Below are 22,581 nucleotides of genomic sequence, written 5' to 3'. Positions count from 1 at the left end.
ATAAATACTGCGTACACAACCACCTGTTTTGGTTATCATGGAATGGTTTCGATTCTAAGGGGTGTTAAAGCTCATCTTGTTGTAAGGGGCAGGGACACCTTCCACTGGAGCAAGTCGCCCTAAACCGGCCTTGAGCACTGCTACCCTCATAGGGAAGAGCATCCCAGTATCCCACCTCCTGCATCCCTTCGCTCGCACCGACCGCTTCCCCTATACACGTCACCGCCGTAGCCCCGCCCCTCCGCAACGTCACCGCCCCCTCCGGTGGCGAGAGCCGCTGCCGCCGCTGACGTCGCGTGGCGATACCGGGCGGCTCCGCCCCGCCCCGTCCCTTGCCCCCCCTCTCCCCCCCGTTCTCCGCCGCACCGGGACCCGCAGCAGGTACGGGGGGGACCGGGACATGGGGAAGGGGAGGGAGGAGGTGGGGGGGGGGGCACGCACGGAGCGGAGCCGCCGGCGCTGACACCGCGCCCGGCCGCGTTTCCCCATCCAAACGCATCAATCCCCACCCCCTGCGCCGGTATCGCCCCTCTCGCACCGGGATCCCCGATGGGCACTGCTGGAATCGCTCTGAAAGCGACAGATGCTGCCATGCCCCCCCCCCCCCAAAAAAGGAGCTTGTGCTCCCCAAAGCCTACACACCGCTGCCATCCTTTCACCCGGTTGGGACCCTGTCCTACAAACAGGGGAGCCCGTAGCTGTTGTGCGGTATAAAGACCACGGAAGATGCTTTATACCCCGCAACCTACATCTCCCTGACATGCCTCACACGCCTGGCTAAGGTACGTGAGGCATGCGAGCACCTCCCTGCCACCATGCGTGAGGCATCTAAGAGCTTCTCTGCCACCACGATCTAATGCACTGCTTGGACCCGACCCCTATAGCCCCATGGTTGAGCAGGGGCTGCAGAGGTGGGACACCTCCTGCGACCACTAACACTGACCCTTTCTCTTTCCCCCAGGAGCCACCATGGACCTGGTCCTGGCTGCTGCTGACCAGCACATCCTCACACCCTACGTGTACCCCTCCAGCTGGCCCGAAGGAGAGCCCTTCCGCCAGCTCCTCAGCCTCTTCGTCATCACCAACCTGGGGGCCCTCGCCCTCTACCTCCTCTTTGGCACCCTCAGCTACTACTTCATCTTTGACCATGAACTCAAGAAACATCCTCAGTTCCTAGAGGTGGGTGCACCCCAAGTCACCTCCCCCCCAGCTTTTCTCCCATATCAACCCCTGCCCTGAACCACTTATGAGATTGTAGAATCACGGAATAGTTTGGGTTGGAAGGGACCTTAAAAATCATCTTGTTCCAAGCCCCTGCGAGGGGCAGGAAGGGCAAGGACACCTCCCACTAAACCAGGGTGCTCCAAGCCCCGTCCAACCTAGCCTTGAACACTGTGAGCTTCTCTTGGCAACCTGTTCCAGCATTTCACCATCCCCATAGCAAAGATTTTCTTCCTAATATCTGATCTAAATCTTCCTTCTGTCAGTTTACAACTGTTCCCCTTGTCCTGCCACTGCGTGCCATCATTTCTTGTATATTTCTTACAGATTTCTTGTAGGCCCCCCTTTAGGTATTGGAAGACAGTTACAAGGTCTCCCCTGAGCCTTCTGTTCTCCAGGCTCAACGAGCCCAACTTAATCCCCTCCTCAACCTCCAAACTGAGCCCCTAGAAGCCCCCTAAAGGCACTGAGACCAGCTCAGAGACCACCCCTGACATGAGTCCCGCAGGGATGCCAGACTGCCCTGTCCTAAGGCTGGGACTGAACACTCCAGTTGTGGGTGACCCCCTGCCCAGACCTGGCCCTACTGATACACTCATCACTTCCCACTCTGCACCTTCCACAGCCACAGGCTGCCTCACTCATCCCTCTGCTCCCCATCCATGCCCTCATCCATTCCTGACCAGAAACAAGTACCACTTGCACAGTGCATTCGACCCTGGCCTGCTGTGGACATGGCTTTCCACAAACACCCCATATCCCCCATACATATCAGGGGAGGCTGGGACATGGGGGGCTCTGGGGTCTCTGCCCAGCTCCTCGCTCCCCAACCGCTCTCTCCTGCTGCATCCTCACAGAACCAAGTGCAGCGGGAGATTGCCTACGCGCTGCGCTCCCTGCCCTGGATCAGCGTGCCCACTGTCGCCCTGTTCTTCGCCGAGGTGCGGGGCTACAGCAAGCTCTACGACAACATCCAGGACTCCCCGTATGGTGAGCTGCTCCCCTGTGTCCCCAGCCAGGCCAGTGCTTTGGCTAGTGGCATGCCACTGTTTCTCCTGATGATGATGATGCACCTTGTACGAGCCCAGAGCTGTCCACCCGGGTACCTCCTCCCTCAAGCTGGTCCCGTCTGATAGTCACAATCCCAAGTTCCCCTAAGGACAGCATGAGGAAGTGCCCATCACCCCTAGCTTAGGGACAGCCTGATTGACACACACTCCCCTCCATAAAAGAAAGCCTTCACTTCCCTGGGTGCTGCTCCCTACAAACCAGTGCCTGGCTCACTTTTCCCAAGTCACAGGAGACTGTCTGACCCCATCTCCTTGATGGGACAGACCCTAATGTGCCTCCCTGGCCCCTGCAGACCCCAGCTCCTCACTGCCTTCTATCACCCCTAACACTCCTGTTCCCCCAGGCTGGTCTGGTGTCTTCCTCAGCATGCTGTCCTTCCTATTCTTCACCGACATGGGCATCTACTGGATACACCGTGGTCTCCACCACAAACTGTTCTATAAGGTACAAGATGGGTTTGGTGGGTTCCAGACAGGAGCCGTCATCCCATTCCAGGGCCATGACTAAGATGTTCCTCCTTAGGAGCATGTGGCTGGGACAGTGGGGTTGGTGTGGCTGTAGGAGGCATCGCCTCACCTCAGTCCACAATGCAATGGGAACCAAAAGCCCATGAGGGTGTACATCTCCTGCCCTTTGAGTGGTGATGTCCCCTGGGCAATGAGTTGCCCTTGGGCAGAAAACCCCCTAAAAGAGGGCACCATCACCATCATCCTTGAGCACTGACAGCGTACTTCTCCCTGCAGCGCTTCCACAAGCCCCACCACCTCTGGAAGATTGCAACGCCTTTCGCCAGCCATGCTTTCCACCCTGTCGATGGCTTCATGCAGAGCCTGCCCTACCACGTCTACCCCTTCCTCTTCCCCCTACACAAAATCACCTACTTGGGCCTCTACATCTTTGTCAACGTCTGGACCATCTCCATTCACGATGGCGACTACCGCGTCCCTCGCCTCCTGCGGCACATCATCAACGGCTCGGCCCACCACACCGACCACCACTTGTACTTCGACTACAACTACGGGCAGTACTTCACCCTCTGGGACAAGATTGGTGGCTCCTACAAGAGCCCCACGGCCTTTGAGGGCAAAGGCCCCCACGATTACTTGCGCAAGCTCCGAGAGAAAGAGCCGGGGGCACCCAATGGTGTCCCGGCTTCCAAAACTGAGTAGGCTTCCCCAGCCTATTCCCTCTCTGGGATGAGGTTCCATGGCCGGATCTCATCCTGTTCCTCCCTGGCCTTGAGACTACTTTCCTACGGACAAAGAGCCCCTGTCCCTTGATGGCGTGACTGACACAGGATGATTCGTGGTGAGCACTGTAGCCTTCTTCCCCTGCTCCCAAAACGGCAGAGTCCAGCCTCACTCTACATTACAGACCTGCCCCGCTCCCCCTATTCCAATTCAGCTGCCGTTGGATCTCCACTAAGGTCCCTTTAGTACTGTGCTGCTGCTTCACAAAAGGAACAATGGCACAGATAGAACAATAACATGGCACAAGCAGAACAATAACATGCTCGCAGCAGGGTCTCCATTCGTGTGTGCTCCATGCCTTTGTCGCCGATCCACCACTGCCAACACGGAGTCCATTGGGATGAGTGCAGTCAGATCCAGCCAAGAGGCTGAAGATGCTGCTTTTTGTTGTTCTTTCTCTTTTTTGAGCTGTGTTTCACAAGGAAAAGCCACAAACACCAACCTTTTGGAATGATGTGGATCCTCCCCATGGCTCCTCAGCGTGGCCTCAAGATGCAACGTGATTCCTCAGTGCTCGACATGCTCTCATCCTTCTTCTCTCTTAGGGATGTCCTGCAGGGTGCTGAAGGGGTGCATCCGGGAAGCAGCATCCTGTAGGACAAAGAGAGGCATTGAGTCCTGTGTGTCCCTAGGGCTCCCTGAGGACACTGGGTTTGGGGAAGGAGTAGGAGCACAAAAGGAAGGGGTGGGGGCTGCTCTTGTAGGTTCATGGCTGGTTTTTCCTCTTCATGCCCAATGTGCTTCCTGCTGAAATCTGGTTATCCCACTTTTGGGTCTGACCTGCATTCAATAAATCTTACTTGCCAACTTGGCTGTTTGTATGGTCCCTTTGCTCTCGCTCCTGAAGCCATTTGTGTCACCTCAAAAATAGAATATATAATATATTATTAGAATAGAAAACCAGAACATATATCCAGACTGATGCAAAGCTGTGAGGATGGGCTGGAACTTCACCGGCGGCTGTTCACATGCAGCATATGGACAGTGCTGGAGCATAGGGCACATGTATGTTTCCCTGGTATGGTACAGCCAAGCTCCTATGCCTGGTGAGTCCCCTCCAGGGTTACAGTGACCAAAAACCCCTTAGAGCAAAGGATTCTGCTGTTCCCTGCAGAGCTATGCTCTATCTCAGGCAAGATACGGCTCGAGGTCACATCGCTGCACTGTGTGGCACCCAACAGGATGAGGGATGCCTGTGCCACCAGGGAAAGCCAGCAGCATCCCCTGTGCTGACTGCCCTGGGAGGTCCTGTTCTCCTGCTGGTGCAGTCCCCTGCCTGGGCCATGCTGTGCTTTCACCTCCCTGCACAGCTTGTTCTCCCCCAGCTGCACAGGGAACCCTGACCCCTGTTTGCTGATTAACTTGGAGCCGGGAGAAGTGCCAAGGGTCAGGGCAAAGCCCACGTCAATCACAGCCAACCACCACGGTAACCTTTCCCTAGTATTCCCTGACATTAGACCCTTGGGAAAAGCCTTAGGCTTTCTCATCACCCTGTGCCTCTGCCTTCAGTGAGCCTAATGCACAGCAATGGGCTTGCCAACACCTAAAGTGTGCACAAAACCACTGCCAGGGTGGTCAGGCATACACCTTGGAGCAGGAAATCCATGGGAAGACACTTGGGGAGTGAGAAGCAGTCAACAGCCAAACGCAGTTATGTTACTTTGGGACCCTGATGCTGCTGTTACCACAAGATGGAGATGTTGCTCACAGCACACCAGCGGCAGGAGCTGCACCTGCGTGGCCAGCCCTCCTCCTCCTCCTTGCTGCCCCAGAAGCATGGGGCCCAGAGACAGGAATGGTTTTGCTGTGCTGCAGGATGCATGAGGGGCATCCCGGAGCCGCCAGGCACTGCCTAAGGCACGGCTGGTTTGGGCTCATCTTATCCTGTGTTGTTCCTTGGGATGGAGGGTTTATAGCCTGTTAGTGCCGAGTGTATGCTAATGTCTTTGGGTGTTTGTCAAGCAGAAAGACAAGGGAAGGCACAAGGAAACCAACTGCACTGGGGCGAGAGCTTGCTCTGAGATTGCGGCTTGAACCAAGGTCACTGGGACTGTTAGACCTGCCAGACAGTGCACTGAAGGGCCCCTCTGCGGCAGTAATTCCCTGGGCTGAGGAGAAAACCCATCACACAAACCATAATAAGTACTTCAGCTGCAGAGCAGATCTGCAAATGCCCCAGGCATCCCCAGCAGGCATTCCCATTGCTTTAGCAAACGTCCCTTTCATACAGCATCAGCAAGGGCCCATTGATGTGCCCTCATCCTTCCCACATAACAAAAGCAAATTACCAATCCTGCTCCGAGACCTGCCCACTGGACACACACCTTGGTCTGCTCATGGGCTCTCATCCCCAGCATTCCCACTTGTTGGGGCTCAGATCCCAGCAATGCCAGCAACATCCTTTAAACAACTCTACCCACAGTCTCATTGAGGCCCTGTGGGGGGCTGATGTTCTGTGGTTCCTTAAACCCTCCAAAACCTCTAGAGCTGCACCAGGGAAAGGTGAGTGGGAGAGGGGAAGGAAACCCAGGGGTGCAGGGGCTCGTTGCCTTGCTCTTGGAGTTCACAGTATTTGGTGCTGATGAAATCCAGATGGGCCTTCAAATCAACTCTGCTCTGCTCTGCTCCCCCTCCCCTTTAGAGCAGGAGCCTTTTTCTTTTCAAGAAACAAAAAAAATACCTTTGGCAAAGGAAACGTGTGTTTCCCTGCACACAGAAAGAGCTATTCATCTCCTAGCACTTACCAGCACTGCATTCACCCAAGCAGTCCTTGATACCACTCTTTCCCTTGCACCCACAGCAGGGACCTGGCACAGGGAGTCCCAAGGCAGGAACAGGGACCATTCTGAGCTCCATTGCTTGGAGAGCTCAACAGAGGCCAGGAGGAGGATGCTGAACCCACCACTCATCAAGTTCCCCCCTTTACAAAGTGCTAACAAAGCCAGTTGCCAATTTCTTACTGTTTCTTATCCTATCCTCGCACTATTCCTGTTTTGGGGCAGGATTTGGCAAAGAACAGTCATTTCATGTGCAATGAGATGGACACTCGGACATGGCAGTGCTTTTGGGAATGATGGCATAGCCTTTTTGGGTGCCCCTCAGCTGCCCACTCCAGAGTGAAACTGGGATTCCCATGCAATAAAACTCCCTCTGCCCTTACCCATGGTGACCTCCAGTCCTCTGGGGGGACGTTACACTGAGTGAAGACCACTAAAAGCTTTATTAGGAGGGCTTATAATTGTATTGACTCAGTAATTGAAATACATTAACTAGGTTTCTAGGTGAAAGCACCTCAGGGAAAGCACTGGACAATGTTTCTGCTGTTAAAGCAAGTGAAGGGAGGGGGAACGAGACTGCCTTGGTGCTGTCCATGGGATTTACAAGCTCCCATTCCTTCACTGCTGGGTCACATCCACTGTCTTTGAAGCTTTCCTAACAGTGTTAGAAATCCCAGGACAGCAGCACTCACCTTCCCAGCTCTGCCCAGGAAGATGGCAGAAACTGAGACCTCTGAGGACTACCAGAACTGTAACAGGGGGAAGTCTGTCACCATAACCTGGGAAATCATTTGCACTTTTCCTCTCTCCCCTTGACATCCACCTATGCCTTCATCTTCCATTCAGAGGCAGGCAGAGTTCCTCACTGCACCCAAATCATCACTCCCAATAGCAAGGACCTATGTTACTGCCTACTAAGCTGTCCCACCAATAGGTCCCTCACCAGCCTCTTCTTGCATCCTTGCAAGGATCCTGACACTGCGGCAGTGCTTTGCAAAGACTGCACACAAAGCATTACCGTTGACCCACAGGATCATCTCCCTGATGCATTTACACCATGCAGACTTCACACATCATTGGCTATAGGAAACAGACATCTCTACTGGCTGCTCTTCTTTCCCATGACACATAAGACATAGCAAGGAGCCTCAAACCAATGCATGGAAGACCATCACTGCTCCAGTTGCATGGCTGCACAAAGCTGGTGGATGTTTAAAACCAAAGGGGGCATCCTGGGAACAGAAATTAAACTACCAGAGAAACTGATCAGAAGCTGACCTGGAGAAAGCAGAGGGACTGAGTACACTGCTGTGAGCAGGACCGGTGGGAATGAGCAGCAGAGAGCTTCCAGGAGGCTGGAAAGTGTTCCAAACCACAAGCCAAGCAGATCCTGAACGCTTAAACCTCAGCCTGGATGCTTGCACAGACAATCGCACCACTTCCCACTGATACTGGGGTGCTTTACGCCTATGGCTGAGGGGCACGCACTGCTGGGGAGGAAAAGTGAAGCTTGGCTCTTTTGGGGGAGGGTGGGATGAAAACCTCATAAAAGGAAGATGCTGCAATGCTTTTGACGCGTTTTGTTTGAGGTTATCCCATTGACTCGCATGCAATTTTCCCTCCATCTCTCGTCGTTCCGCTTGGCTTCATTCCAACCCCATCCTTTCCCTGTACCCCGCTCAGGTCCCGAGCATCCCCCGAGGAGGGCGCAGCTCCCTGTTCCGGGGGGGGGGAAGGTTGGGGGGGGGGGGGGGAGCGGCTCCGCTGCCCATTGCACATTCTCTCCGGGCGGCGGCGCGGCGGCTCCGCTCCGCTCCGCCCGGCCCCGGCCGCGGCCCCCGGCGGCTCGAACATGGCGACGCGGAGCAGCGGCGGGGAGCGCCGGGCCGGGCCGTTCCCCCGCCGCCTCCTGCCTCCGCCGCTGCTGGTGCTGCTGCTGGCGGCCGCCGGGCACCCCGCGCTGCTGCCGCCGCCGCCGCACGCCGACACCGCGCCGCAGCCCATCCAGGTGTACGGGCAGGTGAGACGCGAAGGGGATGGGGGGCACCGGGAGCGGTACCGCCGCGGTACCCACGGGGCTGGCGGCGCGGGATGGAGCGGGTCCCCCCCATAGGGATGCCCGGCGGGCCCTGGGTACGGGGTCGCTGCTGATCCCTGACCCCCTTCCCTTCCCGTTTCTCCCAGAGCCTTCCCAAAGTAGTGGCACTGCTCAGGTTTGCGGGTTATATTCCAGGGCTCGTTTCCAGCGCTAGGTGCCGGGTGGCCAAGGGCATGCGCTAGGGAGATGGGCCAGGTTGTCCCCTCTCTGCTGGTTCTCCCTGCGGCGGGCGGTGGGCAGCAGCTCCTCACCGAGGGATGCTCGTGGTGAGCATCTCTATGCTCAGGAGCTGGCTGGTGGAAGAGGCACCATGACCTTCTCCTTAAGAAGGGCTCCTCCAATGCATTTTTAATCCATCCTCTACTACTCCTTGTGAAAGAGGGGGAAGATGACTTGCTCATCAGAAAAAAACAAAACCCATAGAAACTGCTATTTCTAAACGTATCCCTTCTTGGGCTTGATTCATTGGCAAGTTTTGCTGGCAGGACCATAAAGGCTCCCCCTTGCCTTCCCTTTTCCACACAACTTTAGGGGTGATAAGGAATTATACTCGAGCTGCCCAGGTGCCTGCAATGGAAAGCTCCAGCCTTAAAGATTCTGCCCCACTTGACCCTCCTTGCTTATGCTGCCTGTGTCCTATCATGTGTCTGAAAGGCTGCTAGAGGGGGGACACGGGGACACCAGCTCAGAGGAACATCTGCATTTACCTCCTTAGTTAGCACTTTCCCTTCTGGGTGCCCTATGATTTCCCCTTTTTGTTACTTGTAGGATGAGAAAGAGCCGGCCGTGAGGCTCCAGAGCTGCTCAAGGGGCACACAAGGGGCTGGTGCTGCTCCTAAAGCCCTGCTCTCATTCCCCCGTTTAGAGGACAGAAAAAGCTGTTCCTCCTTGCCTTGAGAATCTGCTTCGCCTCCTCTTCTACCTCCTCAACATTTGGCTGGGTTTAGCATAATGCAGCTACCTCATTTTAGAACAAACATGGCACTTGGTTCTCATCCACATCGAGACAGTTGTGGCACTTGTCCTTCTGTCTCCCTATGGCTTTTACCTAAGCTGCCTTCCCGGGTCAGGTACAGAGCTGCTTTGGTAGGAGCAGCCCCTATTGCTTGGTCATACAGCTGCAGCTAACAGACAGTGCAGTAACCTTGGTGCTATCCACAACAGAACTAATAGGAAGCAGTTCAACAGTTTGCCACTGTTTGGTCTTTCCTTGTTGCCTTGATCTTTCAGAGGGGATTTGCCCAGAGAACAGAGTCACTCTCATTGGTGGCATGGCAGATGGCTTCAAGGCTGCTTTATAAAACCCGGTCCTTCTGCTGCTTCAGGACAGGATGTATGAGTTTTAAAGCCCATGTTCTTCATGTCACCAGGAAGAGTTTATTGGCACTAAACAGTGCTTTAAATCAGGGTCTGCTTTAATAAAGAGGGACAAGAGGGAGCCTGTGTGTCCTAGCCCCTGTACAGATCTGGCCGCATGGAGATACTAACACCTAGGAAGCCAGAAAGCTGTGCACATGATGCTTAGGGGTCTCACAACTTGCCACAAGCACCTAACGATCCCTAAGTCCTCTGGTCACTGGCACCAGAAAGTCGTGCAGTCAGAAAGTGGTCCTGGAGCAGGGACATCATCTAAGAAGCAATGCTTGGACCGAGCATCTTAGTGCCGTGCTACTGCAGTGCCTTATCTGGGACACATCCTGCTCCTGTGCATTTGGCAGGTTGGTTGGCCATATGCTACGTGCTGGCTCATGCCCTGAAATTCCCTGCCCTTCCCCAGCTCTCGACTGTGATCTCAGCACAGCCTCATAGCACAGCTTAAAGCCCAGCCTAGCTCTGAGGTTAAGGAAAGCACAATGCAGGAGGTCGGTGCTGCCTGTCGCTACCATGGGTGATGATGCTGGGGGACCGGAGCAAGAGGGAAGGATGCCTCACACAAACCAGAAGCAAAGAGGGGAAGAAAGTCCAAACACAGGCAGTAACAGGCTCAGAGCCCTCTTGCCATAGACACCAAAGACATAAGGTTCCTCGCCCAGATCCTTGCCATAGATCACATCCTTGCTGGGCAGGCTTCCACAACTCGCATGTGTGGCATGGGAACCTCAAAGAATAAGATGCCCAGCATCTTATGTATTGTGCCATTGTAGCTTTACCTCTGCTTTTCTCACTCCAAAAGCACCAGCAACCAAGACACCAAACACAGGATTCCAGATACCATCAGCTTTGAGACAGAGTGGGTTTTGTTACCTTGCACAGTGCTCACTTCTATGGGGCTCTTGGTGAGCATCACAGGGGACAGACCGGCACAAAGCAAGCACTCACACGGGACAGGTCTTTTCTAGGCTGCCACTGACAGCAGAGAAGCATCCCCATGGCAAGACAAATGCTGCCTACACCCCCCAGGTTCAGCATCACCCCCAAACCCCTTCCAGCAACCACAGCACCACACACTGCCCTCCTTTTCCTGTCACAGGCCCCTGAATACCAAGGCTGCAGCTCACCTTCCAGTCCCTTAAAAACCTCCACGCTCTTGCCTACACATCCCTACTCAGACCTGGATACGGGTACTTGGCTCCATGATTTTATATTTCCAGGACACATCCTGTAAATCCCGTCCCCTCCTGGGGAAAACCAGCCATAAACCACATCACTGCAAGGACTTTGCTTCATGCAACAGAGAAGGAAAAGAAAATCAGCCACTTTGGCTGCCTACCTATGTGCTGGGCTGAAGCATCTTCGGTGCCCATAAGGCTGGTGTCCAGCGGGTGTCATGTCGTAGCTAGGGTTAGGGTCTGTCAGTAGCCTCTGTCTGCCAGTCCTGAAGGGCAAGAGAGAGAATCACAGTTACAGAGAGCATTTACACTGCTGGGCTGCAATTACACACATACAGGCCTAATCTTTATCTGCAGACAGCCCTTTCCCATCTTTGGAAAGGGCTTATCTGAAACCTCCCCCAAAACCATGCAACTCACAAGAAAACTTTGCTTTAAACCATGCTGAGACTAAAGACATCTTATATCTAACCACTGGCTGCTCCTGCAGCAGCCAAATCACCCTCTGTTTTGCTGCTTTGAGGCCTTGAGACTCCCCCCCACCTCCTAATCTGTGCCTGGCCATCACGTCTGTGCCTCCCCATCCTCTGAGCCCTGCCTGCCCTAACAACCAAGTCATCTCCTTCCCTTCTGGGGCAATCGACTTCATTGCTCTCAAGCTTCTTGTTTCCTGGTGACATCCAAACCTGCCTTCAATGCAAAGGACAAGAGTGGCTTGAGTCATGTTGGCAAACTACCCTAAAACACGGTGAGTTTATGGTCAGGATAGAGCCTGAGCAGAGAGAGCTGAAGTTTCTCTTCTTCTGAGGCCATTAGAACATCCCAGGTAGGGAGCGCCCACATTAGCTCTCTTCCCTCCCAACCTGCAAGCTGTCAAAGAGCCTTTCTTCTTTCAGAGAAGGAGAGAAGTGCAGGGCAAATGCCATCCAGCTATGTGAATGGACACATCAATCACTGCGTTGGAGCTGAACCGTACTTAATTCTGACCTAGTTTGCCAGCCTGGCAGAGACCTTCCCAGATCAGACTTTAGATGATGGAGGTGCACTGGGTGGTGATGGCATGTCCTAGCAAAGGGCTGAGGAGGAGACTCCCCGGCCTTTTCATCCTTATGTTGGCAGATAGCCCTTCCCATCACTGCATCTGCCCCTTTCCCAGCTGCCCTGTGAAGGTTCCCAGCTCCTGGCACTTGCTTTTGTGCCTGAGCTTGCCAGGAGAGACAGGTCTTTGGAAGCTACACAATTCCTGCTCCTGGCAGGGCAGCAGCCAGGAGAGGTATTTGTGGGTTTATTCATTGTTTTCCCTTTAGCAGGTTCCTCTCGGATCCTGCTGTTGGACTAAGCAAGCGTTGCAGTGTCCCAGGGGCATCGCTTAAGCTTCTGTAGCTGTAATAACCAGCTCATGGCACGCTCCACCAGCAGCGCTTCAGACCTTCTCTGCTGCTTTCCTCCGTGCCTCAGTTAGGGGGGAGTGATTTTCAGCAGCACTTACCCAAATTTACCAGGGCAACCTCAATTCTCTGTCGTGCCCCAAGCTCTGGGACCCTCTCACTGAGGGACCTGCTCATTTCTGGGGTAAACAGGACTCATGCCTCAACCCCCCCTCCTTCCTCCTTAGAAACAGCAGCTAACAGAGAGCTCTATTGCTGGTAGCAGAGAGAAAACAGCCTTGCAAAGCAGATGATTTCAGTATTAACAAAATTAACATGGGCCTGGCACTCTGTGAAATGAGTCACCCGTGTTTCATATCAATGATTTCAGACCCTGGCATTTTCAGTCCAAGCCACAAGCAGCGCTATGGCAGGCACAGCCTGTGTTTTCAAATACCACGGCAGGGCTAGAAGCAGATGCTCGGGCGCAGAGCAGAAGGTACAGTAATGAAGCTTTAGTGGGAGCGTGGCGTGCCGGGAATGCAGCAGCCACCCGTGATACTCGACTGGCCGTGATGCCAGGCTATTGCATAAGCCTTGCCCGGGGGGAGCAGGGGAAACAGGGACGCAAAGGCCCGGCCCTTGTCCGCTGCAGCTTCCAGTGAGCTGGAATGATGAGGAGCCTGTTCCTTTTAAAGCCTGTGTTAGCCAAGCTGCGGCTTCACTTCTTACTCCTATCGTCAATAGCCTTCGTCAACCCCATCCTCACTCCCCTGGCTATTCGGTACCAAATGTTTAGCTGATTCCCCTTCCACAAGCGGACTTCAAGCCAAGATTTGAGTTGCTGGCTAAACTGTGATGTTTCCAACAGCCATTCATCACCACACAGACGCATTGCCCTCACTTATCAAGCCATAGTAATAACCCTGTTAACTACTCAGAAATCTCCTAGGCATTATTTGTAGGCATCCCATCTCCACTTGCATAACCAGGACAAGAAAACACATCAACCATCCTCAGGTCTCTTTTTTTCTGCATACCCCTGATTTTACAGCATTGAGCCTCAGTCCCTATCAGTCGCACTGCGTCACCTCCTGATTAATAGCAAGCACCTGGGTCGAGCTGCGGTCCAAATCCTACAGCCAGAACATTAATCCTCAACAGAGCAAACCCATCGACACACACAGTTAGCTCCCAAGCCCATTCAGCACCAAGAATAGCCCCTAATGCTGTCCCGACACTTGTCGCTGCACATGGGTGCGAGGCACTGTTACAAGTCACTCTTGTAGCTGCTTGCAGTTCATCAGAGCTAATGGTGTGATTTCTGCATGGGGGTGTTAATGCTTCCCATGCAGAGCATCTCAACCTCGTTGGTGGCTCAAAGGCTCAGATATGGAGTCCTTCAGTGATGGAAACACCTGAGATGCAGCTATAGCGAGGTACCCGTGCCACAGTCACTCATCCCCTGCCTACTAACGCTGCAGTTCATCAGTGCAAGGGGTGATCACTAACCTCTCTAATTCTGGACACTCTGGGGTGTGCTCCATGGGCTATTTTCTCTCCTCATTTTTGCAGGGGATTAAGTTATTGGAGGATACTGTTAACAAAAATCATACCTAGTGTGAGCAAAGCTAGCAGCATTAACTACATTGACTAGAGCTGCAAACAGCCTCTGCTATGGCTTGGCTCCAGTTCTCCCCTCCTGGACTTCCTTTGGCACCTTGCATTATTAGGAGGACAAATTAGAATTTCATGCATATTTCATATACACTTAATCACTTGGCAAAGACCAAAGCGCTTCCCCATTAAGAGGAGTTTATGCTAAATGATGTTTCTGTTAGGTACCAGCCATTGCCCTTTCATAGATAAAACCAGTTCCTGAGAAAGGTTTCCCCTGTTAGGGAAGTCTAGAACAGTGAGCTCCTACCAAACAAAAACCTTATCCCAGCAAACAGAGCAGGGTTACTCATGTTGGGGGTATAACCACAGCCTTATTGCAAAGCTAGGGCACAAAAAGCATCCTGGTCAATGAGACATCAAGTGCTTTTCACTTGGGGCACAATGCACGTGTCCTTTGCCAGACAGCAAAGACTCAGGGTCCTGTTTGTGGCTCCCCACAAAGCTCCAGAGGCCCATAGCAGGGCTGCTGGCTGTGGTGTCCTGCACCAGGAACAGGCAGACACTAATGCATGAGGCTCCTAAACCTGGCAATCTGCTGCATGGGGAGTAAGGGACACTTACAGCATAAGGCATCCTTCTGTTGTCTCCTCTCTCTTTACTAAGGCACGCTCTAGCAGTCTTCAGCTACTCCTAAACTTCCTGCTGAGCACAGTCCCTATGTACTCAGGGCTGCTTTTTGTCCCCCCCCCCTCCTACCAGAGAACCAAACCTTGCTCAACCCCAGTTTGGCCTTTATGCAGGGGCTCTGCCCTAATTAGGCTGCCTAAAGTCATATGGCTAATGAATAAGAAGGCTCAGCTGGCTCCAAAAAGCCCAAACAGGTGCCCTTGGCCTTTGGGATTGACACAAGTATCCCTGCTCTGAGAAGACATCTCCCTGGGGCTTACCATGTCTTTTAGGCTGTGGGGGGAAAAGCTGTAGGGCTTTATTGCTGAGCTTAAAGCAAGATGCAGGCGGGAGTCCCCTGTGGTTTTCAGGTTCTGAAGCTGTCCTAGTGCTGGATTTCCTGTAGAGAGCAAAAATGCAATGTGCTACTGAAAGAGAGATGTAGGAGATAACAGATGGGGTTATTCTGCTTTTAAAGGACAGGAGGGTGGTTGGAGCTGGGAGCTGCTCTGGATTTCAAACCCAAAGCTGTCTCTACGGGCATCAGCAATTCCTTCTCCTTCCCTGCATCCTCAAACAGCATCTCACTGCTTTATTTTCCAGCAGGCACGCAAGGCTATTGCTGGCTTGCTTTGTAGCTGCTGCTGCCTGACCTAAATCTCTGCTGTGTTTGCTATCTGGGTACTACAGCGTGGTTTGCATAGTGGGGGGGTCTCTGGCCAGGCAGGCAGAGTGTAGCTCGGAGCCCTGGAGGTTTGATTAATCCCCCCCCCTTATATGAACCTATTGCATAAGAGGGATTTGAGGGCTTCTGTTTCACTTGCACCCCTCTCTCTTCCAGAACAGGGACCTTGTTCTTCCCAAGCATTTTACTTGCCAGTCACTGATGGAGGTTAAATCAGCCTCTTACCTCGTTGATCCTGGGGTCAGCAGGAGCCACAGGGTACCAGGCCTAAGGGAGGCTTAGCCCTGTATTTTTACAGCTTCCCATGAGCTTAGGAGTCACCAGCCATCGGCTGAGCTGCAGCTAGAGTGGTGTGCAGGGGCTCAGGCGTGCACGTCCATGCTTGCTGGTCATGGTTACTACAGGCTTGCCCAGAGGCTCTTGCACCCTCAGCTCCTGCCACAGCGATGCTGAGATAGCTTCCCCATCAAAAGTGGACCATCATGACTGGTGCTGATACAGCGCTGCCAGGTACAGTGCACACACAGGGGGTAAAGGGGATAACGGGATTGTGTATGGCTGCATTTGTGTTGGAAACCGGCACGTCTTTCAGGGTACAGAAGAACTTGCTGCAGACCTGTTTCCCCGTGGCTTTTCACCTCTGGCCTTGGTTTTAGTTTTCATTCTCACATCTCCCAAATCCTATTTGTATAAGGGGGAAACTAGCCTGCGTTTTGCCAATGCGCTCATGAAAGATGCTGCTTTACATGGGGCTGTGCTGGAGCACCAGTGTGTGGTGTGGAGCTGGGGCTCAGGGTGCCTTTTTCCTTGGTGTTACAGGTCAGCCTCAACGATTCCCACAATCAGATGGTCGTTCACTGGGCTGGAGAGAAGAGCAACGTGATCGTGGCCTTGGCCAGAGACAGCCTGTCTTTGCTGGGTCCTAAGAACAGCGATGTAAGTCATGCAGCCCGGTGCTGCCCTGGGGCTCCTGCTCTGCTGCTGTACCAGGCACGGTGTCACTGTGGGGCCTCTCCTTTGCAGGTTTATGTATCTTACGACTATGGGAAGAGTTTTAAGAAGATTTCGGAGAGGTTTGGCTTCAGCACGGGGAACAGCAGCGAGGTGGCCATAGCCCAGTTCTACCACAGCCCCGCTGACAACAAGAGGGTGAGCAGGCTGCAGGGCACCAACAGCACAAACACGCGTGGTCCTCGGTGCCATGGTGGCAGTGCCCATAGCAGTATAGCTGCTCCTTGGTATGGGAGGAGCATCTGCATCAGAGTGACTGCATCCTTAGCAGCTCATCCCCATAGAGTGACAAGTGCCATCACTAGTGTTGTTACAGAGCTGCAGACACAAATGTTAGTTCAGGCTTTATCTATCTACACCAAGGTCACCTTTCTCCTGGCAGGCAAATTCCTCTCTTCCAGAGTTTGCCCTCCCAAAGGCTCCCCTGGGATGTGTGCCTTTTGTTATTGCTAGCCTGAGCTCCGCTCTGACCTCCTGGAGCCTGACTGCCTGCTCTCCTCCCTTGCTGGTCCCTCTCTTCCCAGTATATCTTCGTGGATGCCTTTGTCCCGTACCTCTGGATCACCACCGACTTCTGCAGCACTATCCAGGGCTTCTCGATCCCCTTCAGAGCAGCAGATCTCCTCCTGCACAGCAGGAACCCCAACCTCCTCTTGGGCTTCGACAGGTCTCATCCTAAGAAACAGGTGAGCACTTCTGCTTAGATGGGAGGGCCAGCATCCTGCCTCTACTATGGCATGCCCCACAGACCTTAACAGTGAGCCAAGAGCCACCTTGCCCTATGCCAGCACCATGTGGGTTCATGCTTTGACTGCACAGGGTGTCTGATCTCAGACTGCTGCATGCAGAGCTGTCCCAGACTGGCCAAGACACCCCTTTCCTACAGGGCAGCCTGGTTTCTGACCTCTGCAGCAGTGAGTTCGTAGTACCTGTAGCATGGCTTCCTTAAAGATTTCCTCTCCCTTTTCCTTCATTTATTCTGGTCCATCCACACTGCTCCTGGCTGTATTGATCTCCCCAACTACTGCAGTTGTAACTCGCCACGGAGTGCTGGCACTGAGGCAGGACTGACCTCTGCAGTATTTCATGTGGGCATGTGGTTTGGCTTTGGGTCTTGCATAACAAATTGCTTCTTGAAGACAAACACTTTCTGTTTTTTTCCCCTGGAGCTATTGGGCAAAGACTGTAAATAGTTACAACATCTCCAGATAGAGCCAGGCAGCTTAAGCAAAACAAGCATCCCCCAACATGTGAACGGGGATGCATATGGTCTGTAGTGCTTGCAGTCTGGTGGTAGCTAGGTGCAGGCTGGGTGCCACTGATGCCTTCCAAGGGGGATGGAGCTGGTTAGAAGCAATGCCTTCCCTGCTGGACTGGCTGTTGAGGCTGGGGTCTGGCTGCCCATATCCATGTACCTGCGAAACAGAGGCAAAAGTCACAGCTTGGGTGCCACCACAGTGCTTGGTTTCAGGGACACCTTTGAGGGACAGGATCAGCAGGGAAGCTGATGTGCCTGCGGGCGGGTGTGTTCATTGCTGCTGCTCTCCTTGGTGCAGTGAAAGATGCTATCTCTCCTCCTGACCTTTACCTTACTGATGTTCACAACAACAGCCTGCCGCTGCGCTTGGGGATGCAACAGCCTCCGAGGGGGAGGAGGCTCTGCCCAGATATTTACCCTTGCTATCGCCCTTCACCAGTGCATCACACCAAGTTATTGTTACATCTGAGTTAGTGTAAAACCAGGTGGGCAACAGACAGTGGGAAATCCTTTGGGTAGGAGGCTATAAGACAAATGTTGCCTGTTTAGGTTATTCTCCTGAAGCTATAAAGATTGCTGTTGTTCCAGAGAGCTGCCATGTAAAGAGAAGTCATCAAAGTAGTTAATGGTTTTGTGATGGACACATGTGCATCCTGCTTTTGCTGCCTGAGACTGGGTCTCCTTAAAGGATTGGGTCTCTTTTGGTTGTCCGGTCCCACTGGCATCTTTCTTTTTGTCATTGCAGCTCTGGAAATCAGATGATTTTGGCCAGACCTGGATAATGATTCAGGAACATGTAAAGTCTTTCTCTTGGTATGTATCACACCTGTGTACGTATCAATACCTGCCCAGCTCCTGTCTTCTCTCACTCCTCACCTCTTGCCTCATTTGCTGCCCTGTGCAGACCAAGGACATGGGTACCAAACCCAGCAGAGACCCTGCACCACGAGGACAAGAGACAGCCAACAATACATACAACCAGGGGTGCTCCACATTTACCCTGCTTCTTACCTGTCCCCAGCCCCATCTCTTAAAAGATGCTCCTTGTTACCTGCTGCCTTCTGCAATGCTCTGGATGCAGAGCAACCACCACCACCTCTTGTTGTCCTTTGCAGGGGGGTTGAGCCCTATGACAAGCCAAATACGGTGTACATCGAGCGGCACGAGCCTTCTGGGGCTTCCACTGTCATTCGCAGCACTGATTTCTTTCAAAGCCGAGAAAATGAAGAGATCATCCTGGAGGATGTTGAAGACTTCCAGCTCAGGGACAAATACATGTTTGCAACCAAGTCTGTGGTGAGTATCATGCGAGAAACACCACCGAGGGTGACGGTCGGTGCTTTTCTGCAGGCTGGGCAGAACTAGGTCAGCTTGGGAAGTGCTGGGATCCAGGAAAAGCCACAGGATGCCTGGGAAAGCCGGTGAGGAGAAGGGGGATGTGGTGCAGCAGCGTGGTGGTCAGGAGGCCGCTTGTCAGAGAGGATTACCGTGAAACGTGGATGAGGTCCATGGAGCCGAATGTGCTCCAGCATGGAAAGAAGGCTCGATTTTCAGTCTGCTTTCCTAAGAAAAGAGGATGGGTGAAAGCTGCCTTTTGATCCCCCTGTAGCCAGGGCCCCCCTATACCTTTTGCAGCTGTTGGGCAGTTTCAGACCAACCTGAGAGCAAGCTAGAAGGCATCAGTGCTTTCTCTGAGGACAAGTCCTTTCTACACAATCAGAGCCACAACACAAGAGGGGTAGAGTCCTATTCTTCCAGAACATGCTAGCATTGCTTTCCTCTCCTGCTGCTGCCACCGAGCCTGTTTTAATGAGCAACCTTTGTCATTTAGGGGTGACTCCTTGCAAAACCACATAGAGTTTCCTACGTTGGCAGGGGATGTGTTTGCAGAGCGCTTTCTGTTTCTCAGAAGTCTCTCTTGCAGGTAGCACAGCCTGCGACTCTTGGGGCCCATCCCCTTGGCACTATGCCTGCTCTGAAGCCTGCTGTGGTTTGCAGGAGATGTTATCTAGGTTTGCTGTTGGTGTTTGGTGAAACAACGGGGGGGGTGGTTGTGTCTGTGGAGAAGCCACCAGGCTCACAGGGCAACATCCTGAGAGTGCGAGGCAGGTTTGTATAGGGGCCTTTCCAAGCATGAGCTCAATCTTGGGGTTCCTTCTGCTTCTGGAAGGCTCAGAGTCACTGTCACGCTTCCTCGTACAGCTCTAATCACTGGTGTTGCATTAAACAACGTTGAAATCACTTGTATTCCATGCTCAGGCAAAGACTGATGGGAAACACAGGCACTGGGAGGGAGGCCAGCCTGGCTACAAACCCCTGATTTGGAAATGACATCCCCAGGTCTGGAATCAGGCGCTTGCATCAAAGCTGGGCTGCAATGGGAGCAGCGCAATGGGGAGAGGCCAGGCTGGGTGTTAGAGGCACCCAGGACTCTGACTTGTGCTCCTTCCCGTGGGAGTCGCAGTTGCTTAGCAATACGGAGCCTGGGAAAATCAGGCCACTTATTTTTGGAGCCTAAATCTGGGTTTAGGTTCTTACCATTGGCATCCCATACGGAACAGGTTGCCCCCAGCCTGTTACTTTTTTGGCTTCCTGCTGGCGCCTTTCGTTTTGTGCAAGTTGCTAAAAATAGGAAGGAAAGGACAAACTGCTCTGCAGAAAGAGGAGGAATTAAAACCCTAAATCCAGCCTCCTTACCTCCACCTGAAGACCTCGAGCAGAGCGCTGGTCTCCATCAGTCGCAGGCCATGTTCTGCCTGCATACAAATAGAGACCCATCACACTGTGTGGGTCTGCCCCAGTCTGCCTTTTGGCTGCCGCGGGAGGTGAAGGTGATTTGGGGGGTGAGAGCTGCTCCTAACACATCCCTCTGCTCTGCCACAGCGTTTGCAAGGCAGCTCGCAGCCGCCTTCGGTCCAGCTCTGGGTTTCCTTCAACCGCAAGCCGATGCGTGTGGCACAGTTCGTAACCAAGCATCCAATTAAGGTGAGTGATGCTTTCCAAGGGGACCTCCTCCTCTCTCCCTCTTGTGCCAAGGATACCCTCAGATGTCAACAGCAGTTGTCTAGCTTTCACTAGACACTGTAGGAGCTGGACCTCGTATGACCCTGCTTGGGGAGGGGATGGGCTGAGCAGAAATACACATGGGTGTAGGGAAGGATAACGTTAAGCCAGCTAAAAAGAAACACTAAACCAGTCTGTATGTAAACCCTGCTTGTATGCCCACACCTATGAAGCCTGCTCACCTGTCATTTACATCCCTAAGGAATATTACGTTGCTGATGCCTCAGAGGACCAGGTGTTTGTGTGTGTCAGCCATGATGACAACCGTACCAACCTCTACATCTCAGAGGCAGAAGGCCTGAAGTTCTCCTTGTCTTTAGAAAACGTGCTCTACTACAGCCCGGGAGGAGCTGGAAGTGACACCTTAGTCCGGTAATGCGGGATGTGCCTAACGGGAATACCAGACATAATCATTATAGTGTTTGATCAAAGCGTTGCCCTCCAGGCTTGCTATTCTCCCGCTCCCCAGACCAGGGAGGCTGCGATTCACTGATCCCACCTTTGCATCCCCTCACAGGTATTTTGCCAACGAGCCCTTTGCAGACTTCCATCGTGTTGAAGGCGTGCGCGGCGTCTACATCGCCACCCTGATCAACGGCTCCTTCAGCGAGGAGAACATGCGCTCCGTCATCACCTTTGACAAAGGGGGGACCTGGGAGCTGCTGCAGCCCCCAGCGCAGACACGCTATGGGGAGCGGATAGACTGTGAGGTAGTGTAGGGCAGGGAGAAGCATCCTCTGAAAGAGGCTGGAGCGCAATCCCGCTGGGAGAGCATCCCTCCAAGCGGAGATAGCCGGGCTCGGTGGGACGAGGGCACAGGATGGAGGGATAATGAACTGTGTTTTGCCTTCCCAGTTCTCCCAGGGCTGCTCTCTCCACCTAGCCCAGCGCCTGAGCCAGCTGCTGAATTTCCAGCTGCGCAGGATGCCCATTCTGTCCAAGGAGTCAGCACCAGGACTGATCATCGCCACCGGTACTGCAGCCATGCAGGGCTTGGGGCACATTGTTGTTAGGATATGAGGAACCTGGCAGCATCTAGTTTGTATCTGCAGGTTACCAAAGTGGAATTACAGTGTGCATTTTGCTATCCTTCCTCTGCTGCGGTTCCCGTACAGTGATTACAGCATGTATGTTTTACTGCAGCACAGTGATGTGAGAAACCTTGTCTGCTTCATTCTGATCCTCCTTCCTGCCACTGTCCACATGAAGGGTGTCTTGAACATACAGAACTTCCTGTTTGTCTCGCTCTATTACTGAAGACACTTAAACATTTTGTTTGATGATATTTATAGCCATAGCTTTTTACCCAGATGCTTTTAAAACTTGTAATAGTCTTCAAAATATTTGCTTTTTGAAGGGATTAATTTAAAGTGTGAAAAATCAGCTCTCCAATCAGATAAAAATAGTTTAGAGGTGCCTGGCTTCAGTCTAAGCAATCGCTTCGCAAGCCTCAGGAATGATTTCTGCCATTATCCTAGGTTCCATTGGCAAGAACATGGCAAAGAAAACCAACGTCTATGTCTCGAGCAGTGCTGGAGCAAGGTGGAGAGAGGTAAGGGTGTTCTTTTGCTTGCTGGCCCAGCCAGGGCAGTGGTGTAGCAAGTAGGACGGTGGCAGCAATATAGATAAGTGATGTGCAGCTCTTGGGCATTAAAGGTGACCTCCATATACATGTCCAAAAGCTGTAGCTGGAAGGTGCTGAATGTCCCTTAAAACCAAGACATAAAGGTCTTTAAGTGAAGGACCAGGCATGGGTTGGCATGGAGGTGAACCTCTCAGTCCTCTTGGTGAAGGGGGTTTGTTCAAACGCGGGAGAGAGCTCTCTGTTTCTTCTTTTCAACTGGCAGGATTTGCCCTCAGCACAGGTCATCTGGCCCCTTTTAGACAGGGCTGACAGCCAGGACTGAGGATGGGAGAGTGTCTGGAGCCATCTTCCAGAAAAATG

General features: G+C 53.0%; 2 protein-coding genes across 3 annotated transcripts in view; both read left to right on the top strand.

The window, feature by feature from the left end:
- Nucleotides 1-247: 247 nt before the first annotated feature.
- Nucleotides 248-4,349, top strand: SC5D (sterol-C5-desaturase). Its single transcript, XM_061368509.1, has 5 exons — nt 248-381; nt 962-1,179; nt 2,079-2,211; nt 2,636-2,736; nt 3,036-4,349. The coding sequence occupies exons 2-5, from the start codon at nt 970-972 to the stop codon at nt 3,459-3,461; spliced, it is 870 nt and encodes a 289-aa protein (XP_061224493.1). The 5' UTR covers nt 248-381; nt 962-969; the 3' UTR covers nt 3,462-4,349.
- A 3,791-nt stretch (nt 4,350-8,140) lies between these two features.
- SORL1 (sortilin related receptor 1) overlaps nt 8,141-22,581 on the top strand; it is a 40,028-nt gene continuing 25,587 nt past the window's right edge. For both annotated transcript variants that reach the window (XM_061368508.1, XM_061368507.1), the window contains exons 1-11: nt 8,141-8,339; nt 16,124-16,240; nt 16,328-16,453; nt 16,840-17,001; nt 18,319-18,386; nt 18,689-18,869; nt 20,457-20,558; nt 20,839-21,008; nt 21,154-21,346; nt 21,492-21,609; nt 22,115-22,188. In XM_061368508.1, coding sequence (XP_061224492.1) covers nt 8,172-8,339; nt 16,124-16,240; nt 16,328-16,453; nt 16,840-17,001; nt 18,319-18,386; nt 18,689-18,869; nt 20,457-20,558; nt 20,839-21,008; nt 21,154-21,346; nt 21,492-21,609; nt 22,115-22,188 — 1,479 coding nt within the window. In that variant the 5' untranslated portion in view covers nt 8,141-8,171. The remainder of the gene's footprint in view (nt 8,340-16,123; nt 16,241-16,327; nt 16,454-16,839; nt 17,002-18,318; nt 18,387-18,688; nt 18,870-20,456; nt 20,559-20,838; nt 21,009-21,153; nt 21,347-21,491; nt 21,610-22,114; nt 22,189-22,581) is intronic.

The sequence above is a fragment of the Neopsephotus bourkii genome, unplaced genomic scaffold (genome assembly GCF_033783945.1).
Source record: "Neopsephotus bourkii isolate Nb327-2 ecotype Australia unplaced genomic scaffold, CSIRO-AGI_Nbou_v1 NB_1433, whole genome shotgun sequence".
NCBI lineage: Eukaryota > Metazoa > Chordata > Aves > Psittaciformes > Psittacidae > Neopsephotus > Neopsephotus bourkii.
Note: the sequence above shows the minus strand (reverse complement) of the source record. Positions and strands in the feature narration are given on the sequence as shown.